General features: G+C 48.5%; 3 protein-coding genes across 16 annotated transcripts; 1 reads left to right on the top strand and 2 right to left on the bottom strand.

Moving 5' to 3' along the window:
- Positions 1-673: 673 nt before the first annotated feature.
- rbm15b (RNA binding motif protein 15B) lies at positions 674-4,557 on the bottom strand. Its single transcript, XM_060069455.1, has one exon. It carries the CDS (start codon positions 4,282-4,284, stop codon positions 1,609-1,611), a length of 2,676 nt encoding a protein of 891 aa, XP_059925438.1. The 5' UTR covers positions 4,285-4,557; the 3' UTR covers positions 674-1,608.
- Positions 4,558-8,416: 3,859 nt separating this feature from the next.
- manf (mesencephalic astrocyte-derived neurotrophic factor) lies at positions 8,417-13,148 on the bottom strand. Its single transcript, XM_060070473.1, has 4 exons — positions 12,948-13,148; positions 12,413-12,540; positions 10,363-10,504; positions 8,417-8,794 (listed from the first exon to the last, which is right to left on the bottom strand). The coding sequence occupies exons 1-4, from the start codon at positions 13,033-13,035 to the stop codon at positions 8,610-8,612; spliced, it is 543 nt and encodes a 180-aa protein (XP_059926456.1). The 5' UTR covers positions 13,036-13,148; the 3' UTR covers positions 8,417-8,609.
- Positions 13,149-13,952: 804 nt separating this feature from the next.
- Positions 13,953-18,870, top strand: oser1 (oxidative stress responsive serine-rich 1). 14 transcript variants are annotated; one of them, XM_060070460.1, is made up of 7 exons: positions 13,953-14,532; positions 15,502-15,611; positions 15,906-16,022; positions 17,307-18,142; positions 18,184-18,207; positions 18,239-18,252; positions 18,294-18,870. In XM_060070460.1, the coding sequence occupies exons 2-4, from the start codon at positions 15,535-15,537 to the stop codon at positions 18,130-18,132; spliced, it is 1,020 nt and encodes a 339-aa protein (XP_059926443.1). In that variant the 5' UTR covers positions 13,953-14,532; positions 15,502-15,534; the 3' UTR covers positions 18,133-18,142; positions 18,184-18,207; positions 18,239-18,252; positions 18,294-18,870. The 14 variants fall into 14 exon arrangements, 6 of the variants coding, with proteins under 6 accessions (XP_059926443.1, XP_059926445.1, XP_059926447.1 ...); XR_009528819.1 differs by lacking the exon at positions 18,239-18,252 and having other exon boundaries at positions 18,184-18,238; XR_009528817.1 differs by having other exon boundaries at positions 18,184-18,250; positions 18,282-18,870.
- Positions 18,871-24,748: the final 5,878 nt, after the last annotated feature.

Below are 24,748 nucleotides of genomic sequence, written 5' to 3'. Positions count from 1 at the left end.
GAGCTTCTAGTGTGGCTACACTGCCGCCAAGATGAAAAATGTCAATATAAATGTGTCTTTAGATAGAACAAACGGTCGGTGTTCATGTTGTAAACAGGATTGAGATTCTAACATTCTACTCGTGATTGACAGTTGAGAGGACCACACACAGCAAGATTGTAATCAACGGTCCTGTTCCGCTGAAGATCCGCCCCCATTATGGGCATTACCATAATGGAAAAGTACAGCCAGTTGGTCTGAGACGTTACAACAATTATCACATAATAACACTTAGAATTTAATCGTGGGCATTTATGATGACAGTAGGGCTGCAACTAACGATTATTTCACTGTGTTTTAATAAGACGATTATTCTTTCGTTTGAATAATTTAGTCGATAAAATCGAATACATAAAAACAAATGCCGACACAAATGACCATTCAAAATTGAAAAAAGAAACACAACTATTCCTTTTATAATTATCCGTGATCCCAATATTTGAATTGAACTGCTACATTAAGCAGCCAATGTTATTTGGACTTTTGTACTACAAATTAGATTTGACGACTTCTCTGTCTATGACTAACGGTTGGATTGACTCTTTGTTGCAGCCCTAGTCCCCCCTTCATCCACCCATGGTTTAACCTATTTCAAGTTGCATGACATAATGAACAACGCATGACCAAACTGAAATTCAGTGGCAAAAACAGACCTTTAATTAGTGTAATATACATGGTGATGTCACTACGCTGAAGAATCTGACGCCGGATTTTAAACTGTTGCGTAACAAAACCGTGATGACGCTATAGAGGAAAAATAAAAAGGGACATAGAGAGGACTGGAAGGATTGTGGAATGGAGCGATGGACGATATAAAAGTATTTTCTTTAAAAAAGGTAAAAGGCATTTACATTTGAGCCCGCAATATAGAAGCACATCCGTTCTGTAAAAACACATCGCACCCAGAACACATATTAATTTGTCTAAACATGCTAGATAATAATGACAAAGGGTGGAATGGTTAATGAACGGAACAGGAATGGTTAATGAACTCAAGACGTGTTTACCTATACAGGAGCTCTGCGAGAGGTTAAAGAGTGCTGTGTTGACCCCCGGACTCGTTCTAAGAGACTTAAAACAGCCTTGGCTCACCCCGTACCCCAAACAGTACAATCAAGCTGACCTGAACCCTGTAGTGGCCCTACCGTCAGGTCCCACACCCACCTAGATCTATGCTCCGTGTCCCCAAACAGCTCTCCCCATTTACCCTCAGAAGTTACATCGCGTCTATGTACAGCACAAACACAAACAAGTACATCGTCTCAGGTTGGGCTGAGAAACACAGCCTGTAAAAACAACAATTTTCCTAGCATTCCGAGAGGAACGTCTAACCCATGCATTCTTCTTTCATTTCTATAGAGTATGACACGATACGCTCAGAGGGAGGAGAGGTATAGAGACGCGTGTAGTGTGAAAAAACAAGATCGGTACGACTTATAAAAATTTCTTCTCAATCCTTAGTATTTGTGTGCGTGTGTGTGAGTGTTTGTTTGTTGTCCTAGTGTGTGTGCGTGGGTGTGTGTGTGTGTGATCACCCCCGTCCCACCCCAAAATGCACCAGCCCCCCTCTCAGTTAGTGTCGTTGACGATCACGATGACCATGTGCTCCTCCTCCAGATTACCCACAGTCCTCTTGGCCTCCTGCAGGTACTGCTGGGAGAAGTGGCCGGGCGGGAAGGCGTACAGCATGGCGCCCGGCGCCCCCTCCCGGCCGGCGGGCAGGCTGATCACGCCCGCCGCCTCCTTGTTCCTCAGGTACGTCACCAGGTGGCGCAGCAGGCGCACCTGCAGCCCCGGCTCGGGGGGCGGGGCCTGGCGGTCCACGGGCCCCTGGAGGGCCAACAGGATGGCGTAGCCGTCGGGGCGGCCCTGCTTGATGCGGCGCGCCACCTCGTCCAGCCGCGTCTGGTCCATGCGCAGCCGCTGGGCGATCTTCAGCTGGCAGGGCTGCGATTGGCCCTTCATGATGCCGCTGAAGAAGGAGGCCCCGCCCTCCAGCAGGTACAGGTGCGTGGGGAAGCTGCTGTTCTTCAGGGCGAACAGGCCGGGCCAGGCCTTGGGGAGGCTGGCCGCCGCGAACTCCGTCAGCGAGGCGGGGGCCGGGTGCCCGGCGCGGGGGTCCGGGTGGGGGGAGGGGGAGGCGGCCGTGGGCTCGCTGTTCCTGTGGTGATGGTTGTTGGGGTGGTCCCCGGACACGCCCCTCTTGCCGTGGTGGCGGGGAGGCGGGGGGGCGGGGTCGGCGGCGCTGGCGGGCGGCGGCCTGGGCGGGGCCCCGCCCCCCTCGGGGGAGTGGTCCTGGGACTCGGTGGTGGAGTCGGGGGCGCGGACGCGGGCGCGGTCCGGGCTGGGCTCCGGGGACACGGGGCCCAGCGGCACCCTGACCTTTGACCTGCCGCGGTCGCGCTCCCGCTCCTTCTCCCGCTCCTCCGCCACGGGGGCGCGGTCGTTGGAGGCGCTCCGGCTCCGCCTCCGGGCCCGCCTCTCGTCCCGCTCCTTCAGCCAGCGTTCCCGGGAGCGGCTGCGGCTCCGGGCGCTCCGGCCGGGCCGGCCGAACGCCTCCACGGCCGGGGGGCGGCGCTCCAGGACGCGGGGCGGGCTGCTGAGGTACTCCCGCTCCAGCACCGCCCTCTCCCGCTGGGACAGCAGGACGTGGGGCGGCGGGGGGGAGGAGGTGCCCCCCCGGGCGCGCCCGTCCCGCTCCAGCCCCCGGTGGTGGGCGTAGGCCTCGGGGAGCAGCTCGTAGTGGGGGGGCAGGGGGGCGGGCGGCTGGTAGCCCGAGGGGAACACCCGGGGGGGGCTCTCCTCCACCTTGGCGAAGTCCACCCGGAGGCGGCGCTCCGGGCCCCCCAGGGGGAAGCCCCTCATCTGGGTGCAGGCGGCCTGCGCGGCGTCCAGGCTCTCGTACTGGATGTAGGCGAAGCTCTCGCCCTTCACGTAGTCGATGTTGCGGATGCTGCCGAAGCGGTCAAACTCCCGAGCCAGCGCCGTGAGGGAGATGCCGGGGCCCAGCCCCCCCACCCACAGCCGCGTGGTGGAGGTGGCCTTCCCGTAGCCGATCTTCACCGGGTTCACGCCGATCACGCGCCCCTGCATGGCCACCTTGGCGCGGTGCGCCATGTCCAGGTTCTGGAACTTGACGAAGCCATAGGCCCCGCCCTGCCCGCGGGCCGGCCGCTTGATCACCACCTCCTCGATGATGCCGTACTTGTCGAAGGCCCTCCTCAGCTCCACCTCCGTGACGTTGTGGTCCAGGTTGCCGATGAACAGGTTACTGGTGGCCCTCTGGTCGTCCTCAGGCTTCAGCTCCTCCGGCACCACGGGGACGGGAGGAAAGCCGTACGGCTGTCTCCTCTCCTCCAGCATCCCGTAGTAATCCAGGATCCGCTCCCTCTCTCTGCCCAGACCCAGGCTCTCCAGCGCGTAATGCCGGGCCCTCGGGTCTCGGATGCCGGCCAGCGCGGGGCCCGGCGGCGACATGGACCTCTGTCGGTATGGGTACGGTGCGTGCAGCGGTAAGTAACCAACCTCGGGCGGAGTGACGCTTCGTCTGCGGACGTACATGGGCTCTACCTTCAGCTGGCGGTCGCCCAACACCAACCGGGTGGATTTGGCGTGTCTGGCTTCCTTTGCGTCCTCGGGATGTCTAAAATTAACGTATGCGACCCGTCCCAGCTCCGGCGTGTGCGAGAGTTTTACACTAACGTCCCCGAACTTTTTGAACTCGTGGAAAAGCGAGTCTTCAACGTCTTCGTCCGAGACTTGCGAGCCGAGGTTGCTGATGAGGAGTGTTTTATATTCCAGTGTACCTGGTCGGGGACCGGGGACCTCCACCGGCGCGGTCCGTAGAGGCGGCCGCCCGAGGAGACCGAGCTCATGTCTGTGGTGCAGCTCCAGCGCCGCAGCGCGCTCCTCCCGGGATAAGCGGGGCTCCTCCCGAGGTATGCGGGGCTCCTCCCGGGCTATGCGGGGCTCCTCTCGGGTTATGCGGGGCTCCTCCCGGGCTAAGCGGGGCTCCTCCCGAGCTATGCGGGGCTCCTCCCGCGGTATGCGGGGCTCCTCCCGCGGTATGCGTCCCTTCTCTCGCTCCCGACTCCGGCTACGCTTGTGGTAGCCGCGGCTCTCCGCCAGCAGCAGAGCCAGCGGCGGGGGAGGCAGCTCCTCTCGCCGCGCCTCGCGTTCCCTCTCACGGATCCTCTTCGCTAGGGCCCTGGAGGGACTCGTTTCTCTCCCGGCCTGCCTTTTCATTTTCAAACGAGGAGGATGATGGAGCCCAAAGTTTTCAACGCCTGCAAAGGTGATTCCAGCTCGGAAAGGGCGCGTTCGGAGGATACTCTCAAGTATAATTTCGGCGACGATGGTTTTTGTAAACGAACACTAACGCCCGATCCACTGCACGGTTACATAAAATTCGAAATAAAGGAATAAAATCGTTTAGAATCATGTCAGCATCGGCGATTCTACACCAACACCGCCATCTTGGACAATGGGAATGTGCGCCTTCCCTCAGAGGGAGGGAGCACGTCGGCGGAGCGTCGTCATGACGTCACACGTATTCCCAAATTCCTACAACACTTCCTTAGGGGAATTAGATGAGAATATTATACTCAAACCCTTTGCTACATGTTTTGTAATGGATTATTATAAATTTGAATATTGACAAAATATGACTAAATTAATTCTTCTTAGTTAAATATGTCGATGATATTGCTCACTTTTTTTTTTTACTTTTATGAAGAAAAAAAAATTAATAAACAAAACTGTATTTATATTGATAAATCAATGCGTTGACCCTTACTTCCAATTGAAATGGAGCACTACATCTCTGTGCTTGGATGGTATTGACGTCATCTTCTTAAGTTGATATCACTACGGATTGAACATTTAGCAGACACCATCATCCAAACTAACAGATTGATTTACAGTATCTTACAGAAGTGATTAAACCCCTCACATTTTTGTAAATATATCTTGTTAAATCTATTTATTGGACAACACTGAAGAAATTACACTTTGATACAATGTAAAGTAGTATATAACAGTGTAAATGTACTGTCCCCTCAAAATAACTCAACACACAGCCATTAATGTCTAAACCGCTTGCACAAAAGTGAGTACACTGCCTTAACCCTCTTGGGCATGGAGTTCACCAGAGCTTCACAGGTTGCCACTGGAATCCTCTTCCACTCGTCCTTGAGGACATCACAGAGCTGATGGATGTTAGAGACCTTGCGTGGGCCGCAGGGCAGTATTCCAGCATGATAACGACCCCAATCACACCTCCAAGAGGACCACTGCCTTGCTAAAGAAGCTGAGGGTAAAGACATGGGCGTCAGTTTGGTTTGAAATGTGCTGGGGACAGAGACGCATTCAGAAATGTATTTTCAGAAGTGCTGGGTACCATGAGGATGCACTCTTTTTTTCTCTCTTTAGTGCCAGTAATGAAAGGTTTTGAAAGACGGCATACCCATGTAGCTAATTAATAAGGAATAAAATGTATACAAAATCTGTCTGGCACGTTTTATGAAGAAAAGGTTTCCAAAAAGCATTGGACATATCATGACCCCCTATGTTATGCTCCATGTATCCAATGTTGACAACGTGACATGCTAAGCTAACAACATAAACAAGAGGAGCTAGGAAAGGAAATTAACTGCTTGTTTAAGTTCAGAACGGCCAAACGTGTGGCTACACACAGCACTACAAAAGTCGTAAAGATTGAAAAAGAAAAAAATATTTGTTGCACAGCTGAACGCTGTGTCACATCATGAGCTGGCTGTTCTCAATTCACAACACGCATTCCATCAAAACTAGCCTACATCAGGCATTCTGACCAAAACTCATGCACCCGCCCCCCACAATTATTCCAGAATTAAAGCAAAACAAGAATGACCAAAAGTCACTTTGTGTCAACACCGACTACAAATTGCAAGTTAAAACAGCCGACCACTTGAGTGCAAAAAACATCGAAGACCTCGCCACAGCACCAGCAAATCTTAAGCAAAAATTATTGTGTCTTACCTTTATTTTTGTGGCAGTGGTCTGCAGATGCATCCCGTGGTGTAGTAGCCTAACACATCCATTTAGTTCAACAGGTTATCGTTCTGATACTGTCCAACCGGCTCTGGTGCTTTTTACCTATGTATTCAGGCTAAAATGACTTGATTGTCTGATGCCTCATCATCCCAGCCAATATTATTAGTAATGGCTACTTGCTAAATCGAAAAAATAACTTCACACAGTGTGTCTTTTTCAAATGTATTGGTTATCAATCGTAGCGTTGATAGCAGCAGAGAAATAGTTCGCCAAAGTCGTTGACGTCGCTTATTAGCAACCGAATACGTTGGGGTTGATAAGTTACCAGACTGCGGAGTGATACAGATGACGTGAATCAGAGGCAAAAAAAAACACTTTCCTTGACAGCGGTCATATATGCTGGAAGTGAATATTCCACTGCATTGAGAAGAGCCGTGTAATAAAACAAAAATAATTGACAGCTGAACGTTAGGAAGGCCCATGCAAGTAAACTGAGCAGTCTACAGCATTGAGAAGAGCCGTGTAAGTAAGGGATAAAACGCCGGTCATTATCGGGAAAATAAGCCCCGACAGGGCTAACAGGACACCTACGCGCCGCCAAAGACGTTGACGTCGCTTAGCAACCGAAGACGCTGGGGTTGAAAGGTTACCGGACTACTTGAGGAGTGATACCAAATACCTCATTAGAGGCAAAAAATCCTTTGTTTTCCTTGACAGCGGTCAACCGCCGGAAGTTGTGAAGAGCTCAAGCAAGTGAACGGAGCGTTCCACGGCATTGAGAAGACCCGTGTAATAATCCATAATTATTCAACTCGATTATTTTTTATTTATTTTTTACAAGTGGTGGGTACAAAATTAATCTTGAAGAAATCTGGTGGGGACGGTTCCCGGCGTAATCGACGCATATGGGTAAAGGTGAAGGACTGGCTGAACATGTCTCCAGACCTAAACCCTATTGAGCATCCTGAAACGGAAGGTGGAGGAGCGCAAGGTCTCTAACATCCATCAGCTCTGTGATGTCCCCAAGGACGAGTGGGAGAGGATTCCAGTGGCAACCTGTGAAGCTCTGCTGAACTCCATGCCCAAGAGGGTTAAGGCAGTGCTGGAAAATAATGTCGGCCACACATAATATTGACACTTTGGGTCCATTTGGACATTTTCACTTAGGGGTGTACTCACTTTAGGTGCCATCGGTTTGGACATTAATGGCTGTGTGTAGAGTTATTTTGAAGGGACAGTACATTTACACCGTTATACAAGTTATACACTGACTACTTTACATTTTATCAAAGGGTAATTTCTTCAGTGTTGTCCAATGAATGATTGAATAAAATATTTACAAAAATGTGGGTTGTACTCAGTTTCGTGAGATACAGCATACACAAAGATCTCTCTGGAGTAGGTAGGGGTATGTAGTGACTAGGAAAGAGGCCTAAATTGCAGCCACGTGGGGGTTAAAACCAAAGTAAACGAGTGATACAAAACAAAATGTGCTGCATTAAGAAAAGACCAATAACACAGACAGTGTTTTTCCATATTTTAATGAAAAAGTACAGTAGCACAGTTGTAATAAACAACCAAGGCTTAGATGAAGGTCAACGTGAGGGAACAGGGACCTATTGGACATATCCAGTCTCTTCAAGCCACTGACATAGCTTACTTTAAAGTACACACCATTCGTTTACACCAAACTATAAAACATAGCAGGTTGTATCCCTTCTGGAGCCAAGGATAGGGGACGTTCAAATAATGAGATCTCTAATGAGTGAAGGAAACATACGTTTTTTAATACATAACCACATGATCTCGATCAAGGTGTGCAGGATTGCATCAGCATTTATCTGCCAATAAATAAAACTGCTTCGATATCTGATCTTTTCATCTCCTCGTCGGCTTATCAATCGAATCAAATGATTTTACTAAACACCCCCAAATAAATGCATTGTCTGGGGTTGTCCCTTACCTTGATGAATATGTAGGAAGGCTAAATAAACAGGGGCAAGGATTAATGAATTAAAATGAATAATATCTAATCTCTACCCTGTTATCGAAATTCCACCATGGGAGCAATTTGTCTGCTAAAAGCGTACATCCTTTACCGATACCCACGGTGTTTCATCCATTCACTGGACACTAGAGACATCCCAGACGAGATGAAGCAGAAAGGACATCTAACAAATAAAGTTACGCCAAAAACCAAAAACATGAAATGCATCAACTAAATAATAGCAAAAACCTACAAAGTATTAATACCCTCCTTTCTCACCCGTCTCAAAGTGATGTGAATTCCCCTCTAATCATATTCCCGCCCCTTCCCCTCTAATCATATTCCCGCCCCTACCCCCTCCCCCTCCCCCCCTCCCCGGATGCTTCCGTCAACCCTTTTAAATGCAAATATTTTCACCAGCACTCTCTAGACAGTGGCCATCTACTTCAGACAACCGTGACCCAGACTAAACGTGTTTCTCCTCTCCAGATAATGGTGTTGGCCCGATGCAGTCCAGAGCTGTTGCTTCCGTGTGTGGCTCGTGTCCTCCTCAGAGGTCTGTCCGTGCCTTGGCGGCTGTCGGAGCGTACTTGGGCATGAGCTCGGTGATTTTACGGATGAAGTCAGACTTCTCTGCGCAGCCTTTACACGACTCGCCCCACTCCTCCAGGATCTTCTTGAGGTCCTTCACCTTGAGCTTCTTCAGGTCCACCGTGCTCAGATCCACCTGCTTGTCTGCGCCGAGGGGAGGGAGAGACAAGAGCATGTGATGAGATGAAGGCTGTACAGGCACGCCGCTTCTGTCGCCAGCAGACGACTAAAAATCACTGAAACCATTTTTATGGCTCACATTCAAATCACTCGCACCAAAAGGTAGCAGATCATTCTTAACAACATGCGTCCGTATGCCATTATAATATTACACTCCTTATTCTACGACCCAACAAACAGCTCATCACGAGCCGGTAAGAGTTGCCCTGGCTGTCTCAAGGGCCCCGCGACCCTCTGGCAGACAAGGATCAAACCATTCAAACCCTTTCTATTTGATTATATCACTAATGAGTCGTTCAGCAGACATTTTTATTTAACTAAATGAACCATATTTTATACATGCAGGAGATTAAGGAGCAGGTAGCGGTTAGGGCATCTGGCTCAAGGGTGCCTCAGGTAGACTATGGACTACTGATGGGGAGCGATCGTCGAATAGTCAAAGTCACGTAGAAAATCGAATAATGAATGTGACTATCGTTATTTATTACACGGCTCTTCTCAATGCTGTTGAACGCTCTGTTCACTTACATGGGCCTTCACAACTTCCGGTGGTGACTACTTTTTTGATAATTCACCATTGCTAAGCATATAATGACTGCTGAAAAAAGAAGTCGTATCACTCCGCATGTAGTCCGGTAATTTATCAACCCCAGCATCCTCGGTTGCTAAGCGACTTCGACGTCTTTGGCGGACTATTCCTCTGCTGATCAACACTACGAATGCTGGCAACAAATAAATTGTAAAAAGACACACCGTGTGAAGTTATTTTTTTGTCCATAGTTTCCATATGCTAAAGACGTGTCTAATTCACCGTCATGCAGGCTGTGTTCAGTAAAACAAATAGCGATCTGTTTCGGCGCATGTAAGCCTATCTGCCTAAGCGCACGTTGAAATAATTTTGATGTTGAATGTTGATGGCGCAGTTGTTGAAATAAACAGATTTATTTCATACAAATCCTAAAAGCCTCTCCCTGTGTCATTGTGTGTGCATGTATACGAAGTGCGTGCGGATGTGGGGGGGGTCTTGATTGACCGATTTTCGAATACTTCTCAGCGAATATCGAATAGTATTTTTTGCCAGAAATGCGCATCCCTAATATGGACATCGGGGTTCGAACCCAGAGGCTTTCGCCTGGGAGTCAGATACCCCAACTCCCACCTATCCTGTAAATAATCCCCTTACATGCATTACAATGAAAGACTACACAAGTCTAAGGCCAGTCGCAGACCAGACCTACCACAGAGCGCAGTGTTGAGCAGCATTATGCAGATACAGAACAGGACAAAAGCACAACTGACGATGGAAGATTCGGTTTCAGGTCTTGTTCTGTGTTTAATTCACTGAGTGGCAATGGATGCCTCGCCAGGGTTCGGAGCGGAGCTTGAGGTAACATCGTGGCACCGTCGTAAATCTCTCGTTAAAAATGTTAGTTTAGAATTCATATCCCGCGATGTAGCACAATGCGGGGGGGGGGGGCTGCTCTGGGGGGCGACCGTGTAAAACACACAACCCTGGAAGGAGGAAGACTCACCATATTTCAGTTCACAGATCTGCATGTCCTTCTTCTTCAGCCTCTCACAGATCTTGTCCACGGGGGCGTGGTAGCTGAGCGGCTTGGACACCTCGTTCACGATCTTAGTGGCAGCATCACTCGTCGCCCCTATGTAGTAGCACTGAGGGGAGGGAGGGAGGGAGGGGGGGAGAGCGAGAGAGAGCGAGAGCGAGAGAGAGAACAAGACAAAGCATGTTAGACCAACCACTTGTTTACCATTGATGTCCCATCTGAACAAAATGTTCAAGAAGAAAGACAGACACCTCGGTGTAAAACAACATACCTCCAACCAAAGAGGCTTTAGTGTATGTTCTCTCAGCTATAGTACGATATTCACTCGGTTTCCTACATATTAACGTGAACAGCAAAACTGCGCTTCATTGGGGACCAGAAAGCATTGTATGAACTATAAAGTACATATGCCCTGGTATGATAACAGACAATTATCAGAAATAAATGTATACCATATATTAGAAATGTATACCCAAACACTATGGTTCAACAATTGGTCATGGCTATGGACCACTTCTGGTGTTTGCAGTTGGAATACAACCCAATAAATAGGTCATAGGACCTACATAATACATTGGACCTGTGCCTCAATCTGGGATTACTACATTGACATGAAAACTAATCTTAGACTGTGATTTTAGACTGTAAGGAACATTTTCCTGTTTAAGAATCCTGCACAAACGGGAGTGAATATGTTTGTTAATAATCTAATTTTTCTCCTGAAGAAAACGCTTGAAAACCAGAAGAGGAATCTACCCTGCAGCCTGAAAGGCCCACAGGCAATGAGCTCCAACGCTCATTTTGGAACCTAGTTTATATTGAGGAGGGGGGGGGGCTAAACTAAGAGTTTTCACAGATCCACATATAAAATGTTTCCGGTGAAACCCTCCCCATCAGGCTTCAATTGGCCTCTCCCCGGCGACCCTCTAGCTGAGTTGGACCATGTTAACGCCACAGATTGCCCTTTCACTACACATGTGCTGCCATGACCCGTCGTCCCGGACGAATAGGATTTAACCTCCTGTCAAGGCTACCCGCTTGAAGGGGTGTCTCTAACGGATTACGTGCTTGTCTTGAGTCACAAACACTTTGTTGTACATTATAACCGATCGTAAATTGATTAGTTGGGGACATTTAATATAGTTGGTTGGTTTCGGACGGAGGGAACTCCCAGTATGATATCCCTGATGACTAATTCAGTTTGACGTTCACTATCCCCCCTTTTTCGCTTCCTTATCTTGATGGCTCATTGAGAGTAAATTTAGTTGATTAGTCTTGTTTGCACAATGGACACTGTTTAACACAAATTTCTGCCGCACAATGTCCTTGATACTAGGGGAAAGACATGTTGAACATCCTTATCATCATTCCAATAGTGTGAAATATTGTCCAGCCTTCAGAACAAGGCTAATCTATTCTGAAAGATGTCTTTCTACGCTATTTTGTTATGCAAACAAATATCAAGAAAAATCTGAATGCATCGTGCTTCTATCTTAACCCATTTTAAATATGTAGGTAGTCATAGGAATGAAAGGACAATAACAAAACAAGCTGCTGAGAACTCCACCGGTACTCTGCGTGCATGGTGATGCGACTCAGACGCAAGAAGAACGCAGTCATTTTATTTGGCGTTTCATATCCTACAATTTGAGATGCAACTTCTCGATACAAATGCCTTAGTATTATTGTGCCTGTAATTGCATAGATAGACAAACATAATACGACTAAAGTATAAGTAAATATAAGCAAGAGAGACTTGCTTGGCTGATATTATGACATGCAAGGGCATGTTGAATGTAAAGGGTTGATAGAATGCATGGCGTACGGCCAGTATAACGCAATTCACTAACAATCTACACAACCAAACGCCTACACGTGGATTGATAGATAGGTAGGTAGGTCTGTCTCAAAATAACCAAAACTAAACGGTTCCTGCTCAGTAAAATCCTTGATTAGGATCTCTGTGTTTGCAGAACAGGAAGGGTGAAGGAGGAGAGCTTTAGTGGTTGATGCTTACAAAGCGGTTCTCTTTGCCCCTGGCTTCTTTGCAGGTCTTGAAGAGGGCCGTCTCAATGTCAGCACTGTTCAACTTCACCTCGTTATCCAGCAACGACTGGTAAAACTTCCCCAGGAAAGTAACACACACTGGAACGAAGAGAGGAAGACAACAGGACGTTAAACTGCGAGGCAGACATCATGTTAACCAGTTTCCGTGTCGAACTATCCTGGATGGTGCACTACTACTGTCTACATTCTTAGGAGTTACCTTTTTCCCTGAGTACACATTTTAATGAAATGATCGAACATAGATGAATGAGAGTTCATTTTAAGAAGAGCATCCCATCGCAGTTAGATCATCACCTGGTCGTCGGGAGAGAATCGAGATTTCGATGCGAGCAAATCGTGTGAAGTGAAGTCACAACCACACGCTACAATCTGACCCATACAATAATACGACAATAACACGACGAGTAAAATATTTAATTTGGAGGATCTCCCCTCGTTTCATCGACTCTTGTGTAACGTTACAGCTAGGCTAGCTCTAAACCCACCTTCGCATTCTCCATCCTTCAGAGCATCCGCGTCGCCGGGCAGGAGGGACAGGACCAGAGCCAGCGACAGACCGCTTAAAACCAGCATCTTGGCACCGACAAACGACTCGGATGAACCGTAAATGCTATTTTTAAATTATATGGATAGAGTGTGTACACATGAGTTGCTCCAGAGCGGACGCCGGTAGACTGGTGGGTACAAATGTAGTCTTCCTGGTACACGTTGTTCTACCGCGGGCTCGGATTGGTCAGGATATCAGACGCTTCCTGTAGTTTTACACGCATTCGCCTCTGATTGGACGGATGTATTGCATTCCGGGTGCGACGTCCAGTTGGCGCACTTCGATTGGTTTAAGACGCATTGGCGCCCCTAAAATGTTTGCATACTATTTCTGTGTCACCTAATAATTCTGCTATCCTCTACGTGTCTCTAAAGTGTGTGTGTGTGTGTGTGTGTGTGTGTGTGTGTGTGTGTGTGTGTGTGTGTGTGTGTGTGTGTGTGTGTGTGTGTGTGTGTGTGTGTGTGTGTGCCATAGTGATGTATGGCGTGTGTGTGTGTGTGTGTGTGTGTGTGTGTGTGTGTGTGTGTGTGTGTGTGTGTGTGTGTGTGTGTGTGTGTGTGTGTGTGTGAGAGAGAGAGAGAGAGAGAGGGAGAGAGAGTGAAACTAATTAAAATACGATGTTCCTTCCAGTTGTATCCCATTCATGATTATTTCACCTGATTTTCTTTCTTTCTTCATGAATGGAAACATAACCTTCCAACATGGATCAGTAGGCGAACCATTATATCATAATTTTCCTTGTTGACGACAACATAGATTGCATCTTTATTCACAGTACACAGTATACTTTGGTTGTTTTTCCATCGATTTGATATCGATAACGCAGGGAGAAGCGAGGGACAGCGAAGTGGCTCTCACATGGACTCAATTTAGTGTCCCCGCCAGGTTTTGTCCTTTAAACGCACATGTCTGTTATATAACAGTGACGTACCGCATCACACCCCATGTCGCCCATGTACGCGCCCACACACGGCGCTCATCGATATCTCTGATTAACACGGACCCGACCGATATCTCGGTCAAATAAACCGTGACCTGTTCTACGGAATGATAATTCCCCCCCAAAAAATTTTTTCTCTCCGGTTGACGTCAGCGTGTGCTTCTGGTGCCTTCTACGTCAGCGGCCGCTCGCTGCTGCTGTAATGCGGAGTCACCTCGACTCGATTGTAAACAACCCGACCAGCCTCATCCCCGACACCGAATCCGAGGCCAACCCGCCGCGGGGACCACAATCCGGATCAAGATCGTGATATATAGTTCACGTTGTGACCGTCCACACCGTCTGATCGGTGAACGGTAGTTTGCTGCTGTTGTTATTGTTGTTGTTGTGGATCTCTTGTGTGCTGTCATCTCTGTAGCTAGCCTCCGTAGCTAGCCTCTGTAGCTAGCCCATTTTGACCAGCCGTAGCTGGCTAGCTCCTAGCCTCCGCGGCTAGCTGCACCGTCGGGCCATCTGGGGTGCTGAGATACCCCGCATGATCCCTGGAATCTCTTCCTTCGCCTCGACCAGGATCTCCTGAACAGTGAGTATACCTTGTTTAGTTATTTTAAGGAGAAATATCAGCCAAAACCCCACAACAACATCACTCACGTCCCAGCTAGCTAGTTAGCCAATTAGCCAGGCTAGGCTAACCTGTTAGCATTAGCTTAGGAGTGAGCAGCCAACGTTCACCATCAGACTCAAAGGTTGCTGTGGATGTTTTCGACTCTGATCGTTAAGACATGTACAGTGCGTATAAATACACATATAGTCATGTACGTGTTTATATGGATAATTATGTCCGTGTTCATATGGATCGTTACGGGTCAACGGTGTTGTGTTGATTTGACTGGTTTGTGTTGTTGTTTGGTTGCTGTCGTGAGGGTCCTCTATGAAGCGAGTAGGTGTACTCAACATCAAGCAAGTCATTGCGATGCTGTACGCGGAACCTAAACGCATTTTATGACTCGAGTACAATGCATGAGAACAACTTTTTAAATGATCGTTGTAGTCTCCTGTGCGTTCTCATATCTAACGATCATATCAACGTCTTACGAAATGATTTTGAACGCAGTCAAAGGACGACAATAAATTATTGAAGAAGTTGGATGACAACCACGTGAATCATCAGACGCCAACTGTTGGCTGGGTCACAAGGTTGATACATAAACAGAGAGTCATCCTCTCTTCGGGATGACTCCGTTGTGGATGTTCTCCAGAGTGTATCCCTGGCTCACGGAGCTCTGTGGGAAGATCATGGGATCGGAGATTCAATGACCTGCTTGGGACAGTTGATCAATTCTGAGGAAAAGCTTTTCTGGATGCAGAACTTGACAGTTAGGCCTACAGCAAGCCCAGTGGTCCACTGTGAGAGAACAGTAACAGTAACTCCTGACGTGTGTGTGTGTGTGTGTGTGTGTGTGTGTGTGTGTGTGTGTGTGTGTGTGTGTGTGTGTGTGTGTGTGTGTGTGTGTGTGTGTGTGTGTGTGTGTGTGTGTGTGTGTGTGAGCAGCTGGGTGGGTGGACGGTGCTAACCCCTCCAGCCATGGAGGCGGGGGAGAAGGAGGATGAGGAGACCTTGCAGACGGCCTTCAAGAAGCTCCGCGTTGACGCAGAGACAAGGTGAGTGTGTGTGTGTGTGTGTGTGTGTGTGTGTGTGTGTGTGTGTTATTCAGATGTGTGGTGAGCCAGGCCGTGTGGTCGTTAGGGTGTCTGGTGACTCCCAGCTGAAGGGTTCGGGGTTTGAACCCCAATGTCTGCAGTAGTTGTGTCACCACACAGTGAGTGTCGGCTGAATGACCAAATAGCAGCAAATACAAAATAATCTAGATTACCTTCCGCTCCACCATCAGACCATCAGCAGCTTTGCCAAGTTTTAAAGTGTCTCTGTGTCTGTCCCCCCCCCTGTCCCCCCAGTCTGCCCGGCACAGTGAATGTATGCGAGGCCTTGGACCCGCGGGCCGTACCGCGGGTCGGTCCCGAGACCAGCGGGGCCAAGCCCAAGCTGGGCTGCCCCAAGGACGCCTGGCACGGGTAGGTCTCCTCTCACTCACTCGCTCACTCACCCACTCACCCACTCGCCCACCCACTTACTCACTCACTCGATCACTCGATCACTGCCTCACTCACTCACTCACTCACTCACTCACTCACTCAGGCCTGCCAATGGTTTGGCGTCTAAGTAGGACCACGCAAATGAGCTTACCTGCCGAATGGTGAAATCAATCTACCATTAGCTGGTGGGAGGCCTTCATTTTGGACCATGTGTCCCAAGTATAAGATAATAATGATAATACATTTAGTTATTGGTGTGTTTAGCTGGGTGTCGTTGGCGTATGGATTCATGTGTTATGTATCCCAACAGTGGGATATGTTTTATATGATGGGAAAACAATAACACAAACATTTGAGTTATGTATTCGCATATATAACATGTATGTCGCATGTGTAACATGATTTCTGACGCACATTACATACTACTCCCACCAACTACTCTGTGTAATAAGATTAGAGATTCGGATGCAGCCTTGCATGGTTTAGAATATTCATGATACAAGCGAAGCACTCAATTTACATTAAGACCTATTCAGAAAGTAACCCTCTTATTAGAGAATTATAATTACACATTTTAGATGATAATAGTAATAATAATATTATAATAACTGATTTACAGTGCTTTATTTGTGATTGGTCTAGAGGGCTGAATGTGAAGTTATATTTAGAGCCTGATCTATATTTGGTCCCTTTGGTTCACCCTTCATGAAACCGGTAGGGTCGTTTGTAGGCATTTTATCTCCTTTGTCCACCGGGGGGCGTCTGTGACCAAGTAAAGCAGACGCTGTCAGACCTTTATCCAATACCCCCCCCCCCCTCTCTGCACCTCCTTATCAGCCGAAGCCCTTTGACACTGGGCTCTACGAATACTATTGACTCACTCTGACTCTTCTGTCCACTCTCTCCTACTCTTCTTACTCCTCCTCTCCTCTCCTCATTCTGCTTCTCTCCTCCTCTCTCCTCTCCTCCCCTCCTCCCCTCCTCCCCTCCCCTCCTCCTCTCTCCCCTCCCCTCCTCCCCTCTCCCCCTCTCCTCTCTCCTCCCCTCCTCTCTCCCCCTCCTCCCCCCCCCTCTCCTCCCCCCTCTCCTCTCTCCTCTCCCCTCCTCCCCTCTCCTCTCTCCTCTCCTCCCCTCTCCTCTCCCCCTCTCCTCCCCTCCTCCCCTCTCCCCCCCTCCTCCCCTCTCCCCCTCTCCTCTCTCCTCCCCTCCTCTCTCCCCCTCCTCCCCCCCCTCCCCCCCCCTCCCCTCTCCTCCCCCCTCCAGCTGCATGAGGAAGACTTCCCGGGGCGCGTTGCGGTCCCAGCGGCGTCGGCGCTCCAAGTCGCCCATCCTCCACCCGCCAAAGTTCACCTACTGCAGCTCCTCCCCCTCCTCCCCCCCCGCCTCTCTCCCGCCCCCCGGTGGCTGTCTGAAGCACCAGCGCCTGGCCGGCCCCGAGCCCCGCCCGGCCCCCGGCTCCGCCTCCACGTCCCCGGCTCCGCCTCCGACGGCCCAGACCCAGCCGCCCTCAGCCGCCGTCCCCGCCCAGACCCCCCCGGTGTTCGGAGCCCGCGCCGGGGGTCCGGGCTCCCTGGCCCCCCCCGTCTGCTCCCTGTCCCCCGAGGCCCCGGGGCCCCCGGCCCAGCGGGAGGGGGCGGAGCCCTCTGACTTCCACGCCTTGTCCCAGCTGCTCTCCGGCGGCCCCCCGGGGGCCACGGGCCCCGGCTCGCCCCCCACCCGCTCCCCCTGCTCCTCCTGCTCGGGGGGGGAGGCCCCCGAGGGCGGGGCCGCGGCGGACCCCCGGCCCGGGTGTGGGTGCGCCCCCCTCCCGGCCCCGCCCCCCGCGGGTTGGCCCGGCGTGGAGGTGTACTCCTTCACCGGGCTCCGCGGGGCCATCTCCGAGTGCGAGAGGGGCCTGGCGCCCCCCAGGACTCCTTCCTCCTCCTCCCCCCCCCCCCCGCTGACGGCGGGCCCGCCGCGCTCCTGCTCGGAGCAGGCGGCGCGCGCCTACGTGGACGACATCAACATCGAGGACCTCTCCGGCTACATGGAGTACTTCCTCTGCATCCCCAAGAAGATGTCCCACATGGCCGAGATGATGTACACCTGAACACACACCTCTGAACACACACCTGTCCTGAACACACACCGGAACATACACACACACATACACCTGAACACACACCTGTCCTGAACACACACCTGAACACACACACCTGAACACACACCTCTGAACACACACCTGTCCTGAACACACACCGGAACATACACACACACATACACCTGAACACACACTGGAACATACACACACACATACACCTGAACACACACACCTGAACACACACACACACCTGAAAAAACCCACACACACCAGAACATACACACACATCTGGACTCGCGCACACAACAGCGCCCATCGCCACGCACCAACGTCTGATTAAAAAAGAGATTTACTACAAGATTTAAAAGATGAGATTACGAGAGAAAAGTGGGAGAGCCGGGGGGGGGGGGGGGGGGGGGGGTGGTCGGGGAACACCGCGGGCCGCTGAGCTGTTTGAGGCTTCTAGAATATTCAGTTTGAATGTGGATATTGTAATTAAATTCTTCCGATTCCTTCTCACGCCTGACTTCCTGGCGCTCTCTCTTCCCGGTCGAGCGCCCCCTAGTGGACGGGTCTGTCTCGCTCCCTGTGGTTGAGGCCTGCGTGTTTTTGTTTCTGGTTTAATGGTCAAGTTGCCAAAGAGTTGTGGCAGGCGGCTGCCGGTGCTACGCTGGTCCCAGGCGCCCGGCCTCTCTGGTCCGGGTCGCTGCTAACCTCAACTCTAAATAAAGAAGAACGTTTTTTGAACCGTGTGTGGATCTGTTTATTGTATCGCTGGTCGTAAAGCAGAAGGTGTAAGTCCAAAGTGTATCATCATTTGGATTGCACACAATAGCTGTAGCTATTGGTATTTGGCTTTTGTTATATAAATTGTGAAAACTGGTTTTCAAAAGGATATTTTCAAAAGAATGCTATCTTAAAGAAATATCCATTACAAAAGACTCACTTGGATTCCATCCTTGAGCTAGTTGCAGAATAAAACATCAAATTAAGTTAAACGGAAGGTCGATATGTAAGGGAACTGTTTACACGCGCAACAAGAAACCTTCAAACTTCCCTTGAAGACTAAACCACATTGTGGTTTCTATGAACTGCTAGATGGTGATATATACAGGCCTTCATCTCTTAGGCGTTGATTCAACGAACTAAACACAGTGAACCGCAGCGGGGAAAGTACGGTCTCAGTTGCAGAGCTTTCTATTCCGTTTTCCCTTCAGTGTCGACGGCGCTCTCGGCGTTAAATTAGACAGAAACCTTGAAAGCGTTTTTTTTCCCAGGTAGTTGCGACACGAAAGAAAAGTATTAGCCTACTACGTAATGCAAAACACTCTTTCGGAATGAGCCCAGAAGGCATTCATAAATCACTTTATTAATATGTATATATAGGCTGGATATATATATATATATATGTATAGCCTTCATTTTATATAATGAATAACACCATTTGGTTAGCTTGTGAACCGGGCAACAATACGAACATTTATATTACTTAAAGGCATTTTTTTTTATAAAAAATGAAACGGCCATTGAAGAGGGTGTCGGCTATATATAATCGGCCACCAGAGTGCAGCATTCCCTTCACGTCCCTGTGGGTCTTGTTCCCTGAGCTGAGGGTTGTGTAACTGCTATAGAGTGGCGAAGTCACGCCTCTTCCGGTAGGGCTCATGGGACCTATGAGATCGAAAAATATGAATGGGTGTCAATGGAGAGAAAATAATTATTTTCTGGTCCCGGTCTTTATATGCCCTGGATTACACATATGTTGTTTGTGGATTTAAAGGATAATTTTTCATGCAAAGAGTTCGACCGTTTATTGTGCAATTGTTCTGATAAAGGCTGTAGAGAAAACACAACGAGAAAGACTACACGGCTCGTATGTGACGTCACGCTCCCTGCGACTGGCGTGGAGAAGACCGACAATCTTCCCATCGGCATAACTGAAACTCTGCACGTGCCCCGACTTATAATGGTTTTCACCTCTTTCGATGCTTTTATCCTCCCCTTGGAAAAAGCAGTGAAGTGGGGCAGAGAGATCGCCATCTCTGTGCCGAGTTCCAAGCGGTTCCAAGGGCGGGTGTGGCGACGTATATCATATGCGTCGAGAGCAGCGAAGAGCTGTAGTTCACAAAGCGGCCTCACATGAAACCTAAAATTATCAAACTTCTTCACGAACATTTTTAGTTTTCTTTGCATGAAAAATTATCATTTAAATCCACAAACAACATATGTGTAATCCAGGGCATATAAAGACTGGGACCAGAAAATAATTATTTTCTCTCCATTGACACCCATTCATATTTTTCGATCTCATAGGTCCCATGAGCCCTACCGGAAGGGGCGTGACTTCGCCACTCTATAGTTGCCGACAAAAGCGTGACCCGAAAGGGTGTGTCTTTAATTTTCTATGGTAGAAAGAGATCGGCTTTTATGTACCGAGAAGAATAGAGGGAACAAGTCCTAGTAATCAGAGTGGTTGTCGGACAAATGATCTGCTACACAGCACAGGCGATGCTGATAACACAAACAGCGTCGTTTGCTCAACACAATCCTTCCCTCTCCGAACAAACCAGTCACCTGAGGCAATGGAATTCCTCTTCATTTGTTCTTGAACAAGAGTATGAATAATTTAATTTATCTTTACCAAATAAAGTGTGTGCGTGTGTGTGTGTGTGTGTGTGTTTGTCGGTTTTTCTGTGTGTGCGTGTGCGTGTGCGTGTGTGTGTGTGTGTGTGCGCGCGCGCGTGTAAAGGGCGTCAGTTTGTTTTTAGAAGTGGTGGGGACAATAACCATAAGCTTGAGTGTGGTCTGAAAAGTGCTGGGTACCCTTATGCAAGCTATTCATCCATTCAACGCTGCATTACAATATGCTGTACAGTGTATTGTCAGGTGTTGAAATTATTCAAATACTGGTTCGGAAAATTTGTATTTGAAGCTTAAATCAGTATTTGGAGCTTCGTTATTTTTTTTTTCCACGTACGTGACTTTACCAGAGCGAGGGAGGCAAACTATAAGCGTCAGCGACACCAAGCAGAGAAGCGAGAGAGGTGGAGGAAATATATCTTGTTTCCCTTTACTTTATAACACAACATTAGCGGGATCTCTGGAGGAAAAGTAATGCTTAAAATCTTAGCTTAGTTGTTTGTTTACGTTCGCTGTACAGCGCCGCGCCAATCAACTGTGACTAGCTTGCTGCAGAGCGTGAGCGTCTTGGGAATACCCGGTCAATATAATGGATATAATGGACACATAAGACAATCAATATTCGGTATTTGTTATGGATTTATTGTACAAATTCCCTGAAAAGATGCACGTTCCAGGATTAATTGAAAAGCTCCCGTAAGGGCTGAGATGGCAGAGAACAGCTGATTTGGAACGGAGCAACAGCTGTTCGCTTTCACGGGGAAAAACGAAGGAACTTCAACCTACTTAGGCCTACTAATTAACGTTCAAAAGCTATTAAATCTTCAACAAAATATGCAGATACTGTCAAAATCGGTTCCAGGGAGTATATAAGGATTATTAATGTTGTTTTTGATGGTGTTTTTTTCTGGAACGAGTATTCGAATATTCGCTCGTAAAAACCAACGAGTATTCGAAGCCTGAAAAATGGCATTCGGGCCAGCCCTATGAAGATCCTATTCGAACAATAAAAGTTGAAAACCACAGTTTGTGTTTTGGCTTGTTTTGCAAAACGGCGTTGGAAACACCAGGGTATTGGCTCGGGATATGTAGGCCTAATACTAATACACACAGGACAAAGAACAGTGTTGGCAATTTAACACTTATCTTGACATCAACAAAGTTTACCAGACAAACAATGCCAGACTGTAAAGGGGGTACGAAATGAAACGAGGTACTGAGCATCAGCCTTTTGAAGACGAGCAAGGGCTGCTGGTAGCATATGTTATGCTGCATTAAAAAAAGAAGAAAAATACAAGCACCCAGAGGAGAATTACATCTGCCAAATCCTGACAACCAGTAAACACTTGCGAAGGACCAATGTAGACTTCACTCGTTACAACATCATAAGAAAATTGTCCGCAAATAAAATCCCCTTCAGTTTAGGATAATCACACAGGTTATGCGAGAACATAGGATAGGCCTACCGGGCTCCAAGTCGTCACATATCTCAATCAGACAAAACCAACTATAACCACATTGGCATAGCAATCGCACCGTGTGTAGCTGCTACTAGCTGCAATCTATATATACAATGCATACTAACTGGAGCACCATCCAGAATCAGATCACAATCGCTTAGGACCGTGGGTAACCTTTGGCCAGGTCATCACGATTCACGAGCAAACAGAACCAGCAGCAAAGTTTACGTAAACCCATTTCTTACCTTATGTGGCCCTCCACATGCAGGCTAGATGACGTATCCATATCGATATCCAGTGTCACAAACATGCTTTTTATAGGAAGCAAAAGGACCGGCTATTTTCTGAATAAAAATGTCAATTTTGGCTGTCTGTCTTGAAACTTCTCCAGTGCGTTCACACCAAACGCAACGGGACGACAAGATCCCATAGAAAGTGAACGTATAGACGCGTATCGGGCGAATTTTTTTGATTTGTCGCGCCACACTTTCGCAGTGCACAGGCGAGCGCGTTCACAAGGATTTGTGGCGCAACAAATTTAAACTTTGACACGAATTTCGCGTGATGACAGCCAATCAGCGTTCAACAGCGTGGCCACTGAGTGACATGTGTAACGTAACAGCCAATCAGCGTTCAACCGTCAAACTCAGCGCAGTGCAGTCCGGGGTGTACTGCAGCATGGAGGAGAAAGTGATTGTTGCCGTTAGCGACTCTCGGAGCTCTATATAATATAATATAATATAATATAATTGTTTATATAATATCACGGCCAAAAGCTCTGTGTGCCTCCGGATGGCCGTAGCGCGGGGAGCTCATAGGTCTTGTGTGTTCCAACGGTTTATTAGGTAGGCGGGCCTATCTAATAAATGATGTCTTCGAGCGCGCCTATCGCATGATTTTAGACTCGACGATTTCGGTTGAGTATGTGGGGATTTTTTCAGTCGCAATTGGTTTGCTCATTTTTAAATCTGGTGGGGACAAAATTCGTATTTCAAATAGTGGGGGGGACATGTCCCCCCGTCCCCCGTAATCGACGCCTATTGTAAGATTGTGTGTAGGCTGTGTGTCTGTCTGTCTGTCTGTCTGTCTGTCTGTCTGTCTGTCTGTCTGTCTGTCTGTCTGTCTGTCTGTCTGTGTGTGTGTGTGTGTGTGTGAACACACACACACACACACAATCTTACATATAGGCCTACGCGCACACACACACAGACAAAAAAGACAAACAAACACGCATCGGCCTACACACACACAAACACACATGCACATACATAGAACCACACTGTGGTTCTATGTATGTGTGTGGTTGTGTGTGTGTAGGCCGATGTGTTTGTTTGCCTTTGTTTTTGTGTGTGTGTGTGTGTGTGTGTGTGTGTGTGTGTGTGTGTGTGTGTGTGTGTGTGTGTGTGTGTGTGTGTGTGTGTGTGTGTGTGTGTGTGTGGCATGTGTGTGTATCTTTCTCCATTATTGGCGTGTGCCTCTCCCTCGTTCCATATCTCAGTGGAGCCGACTGGTTCCAGCCTGCCGCCGCCGCCGCTGGTGAGGTTGTGTTTTATGGAAGGCGGGGCGGCGGCTCGGAGCCGGACGTGCATGAGAGCGCGTGGCCATCGGCCGTGTGATCCGTGGTGTGATTGTGTCTGTCGTCCAGCGATGCTTCCGTTCCCTTTCCCACTGGGATGTCCTGGTTACGGCTCGTGTGGGCGAATGCGAAAGAGGTTGTGGGAGTATTCTGTATTGTGTGAGAAAACATCCAACTTTCACACCTTGCCTTCACGTCACCACTCAGATGGGTCCGCTTTACAGATGTAATGATACCTTATTTGCATATAATCGGTCAATGGTCTAAACCCCCACCCCCCCCTCAATGAATACAATTCAGGGTGTGTTCGAAACCGCGTACTTGCTTACTACTCCTACTAACTATGACGTCAAATTGAGTAAGCGAGAACTCAGTAAGCGAGTTTAGGTAAGCGAGTAGTATCCGAATGTCTTCTACTTCCGGAAAGATTTTGAGTAAGCATCGCTAGCTTACTAGACGTACTAAACTGCCCCAGAATGCACTGCGTCTATTCAAAAGAACAGTGGAAGCAATGGCGCTAAACGGGGAGCCGCAGCAGCAGTGCTTTTAACAATTGTTTAACAATTGTTTTAACATATCACCGCAAATCCTTAGGTTGAAGATGTACTGTGACGTTAAATGTGACGTTTATATATTTATTCATAATGTTTATTAACGGCGCCCGGTCGGTAGGTTATTGACACGTCATTTGATTCACGTCATCTGAGGTGGTTAAAGGCACCCAGTGCAACTTTCGAGGCTTAAAAATACACATTCAATTTCTAGTCTTTTTTACACGTAGTAAGTTTCAATAACTCCATACCATTACATACCGACATTCAAGCAGCAAAGATGAGACGTCGTTGTGTGGTGAGAACTGATAGAAAATCGATAACAACAACAATGCCGCCATTTTCTTTATTTTTTGTAACCTACAATAAATAAAGCAGGCTTCCAGTCAATGGAAAAA

Source organism: Gadus macrocephalus, chromosome 13 (genome assembly GCF_031168955.1).
Source record: "Gadus macrocephalus chromosome 13, ASM3116895v1".
NCBI classification, from domain to species: domain Eukaryota; kingdom Metazoa; phylum Chordata; class Actinopteri; order Gadiformes; family Gadidae; genus Gadus; species Gadus macrocephalus.
This window is presented reverse-complemented; position numbering and strand designations above follow the sequence as displayed.

Coding starts and splice junctions, on each gene's coding strand:
- rbm15b (XM_060069455.1), bottom strand. CDS start 4,284: ATGAAAAGGCAGGCCGGGAGAGAAACGAGTCCCTCCAGGGCCCTAGCG.
- oser1 (XM_060070463.1), top strand. CDS start 15,535: ATGGAGGCGGGGGAGAAGGAGGATGAGGAGACCTTGCAGACGGCCTTC. Junction 15,612..15,905: donor CGCGTTGACGCAGAGACAAG/GTGAGTGTGTGT, acceptor CTGTCCCCCCAG/TCTGCCCGGCACAGTGAATG. Junction 16,023..17,306: donor CCCAAGGACGCCTGGCACGG/GTAGGTCTCCTC, acceptor TCCCCCCTCCAG/CTGCATGAGGAAGACTTCCC.
- manf (XM_060070473.1), bottom strand. CDS start 13,035: ATGCTGGTTTTAAGCGGTCTGTCGCTGGCTCTGGTCCTGTCCCTCCTG. Junction 12,541..12,947: donor GAAGGATGGAGAATGCGAAG/GTGGGTTTAGAG, acceptor TCTTCGTTCCAG/TGTGTGTTACTTTCCTGGGG. Junction 10,505..12,412: donor GGGGCAAAGAGAACCGCTTT/GTAAGCATCAAC, acceptor CCCTCCCCTCAG/TGCTACTACATAGGGGCGAC.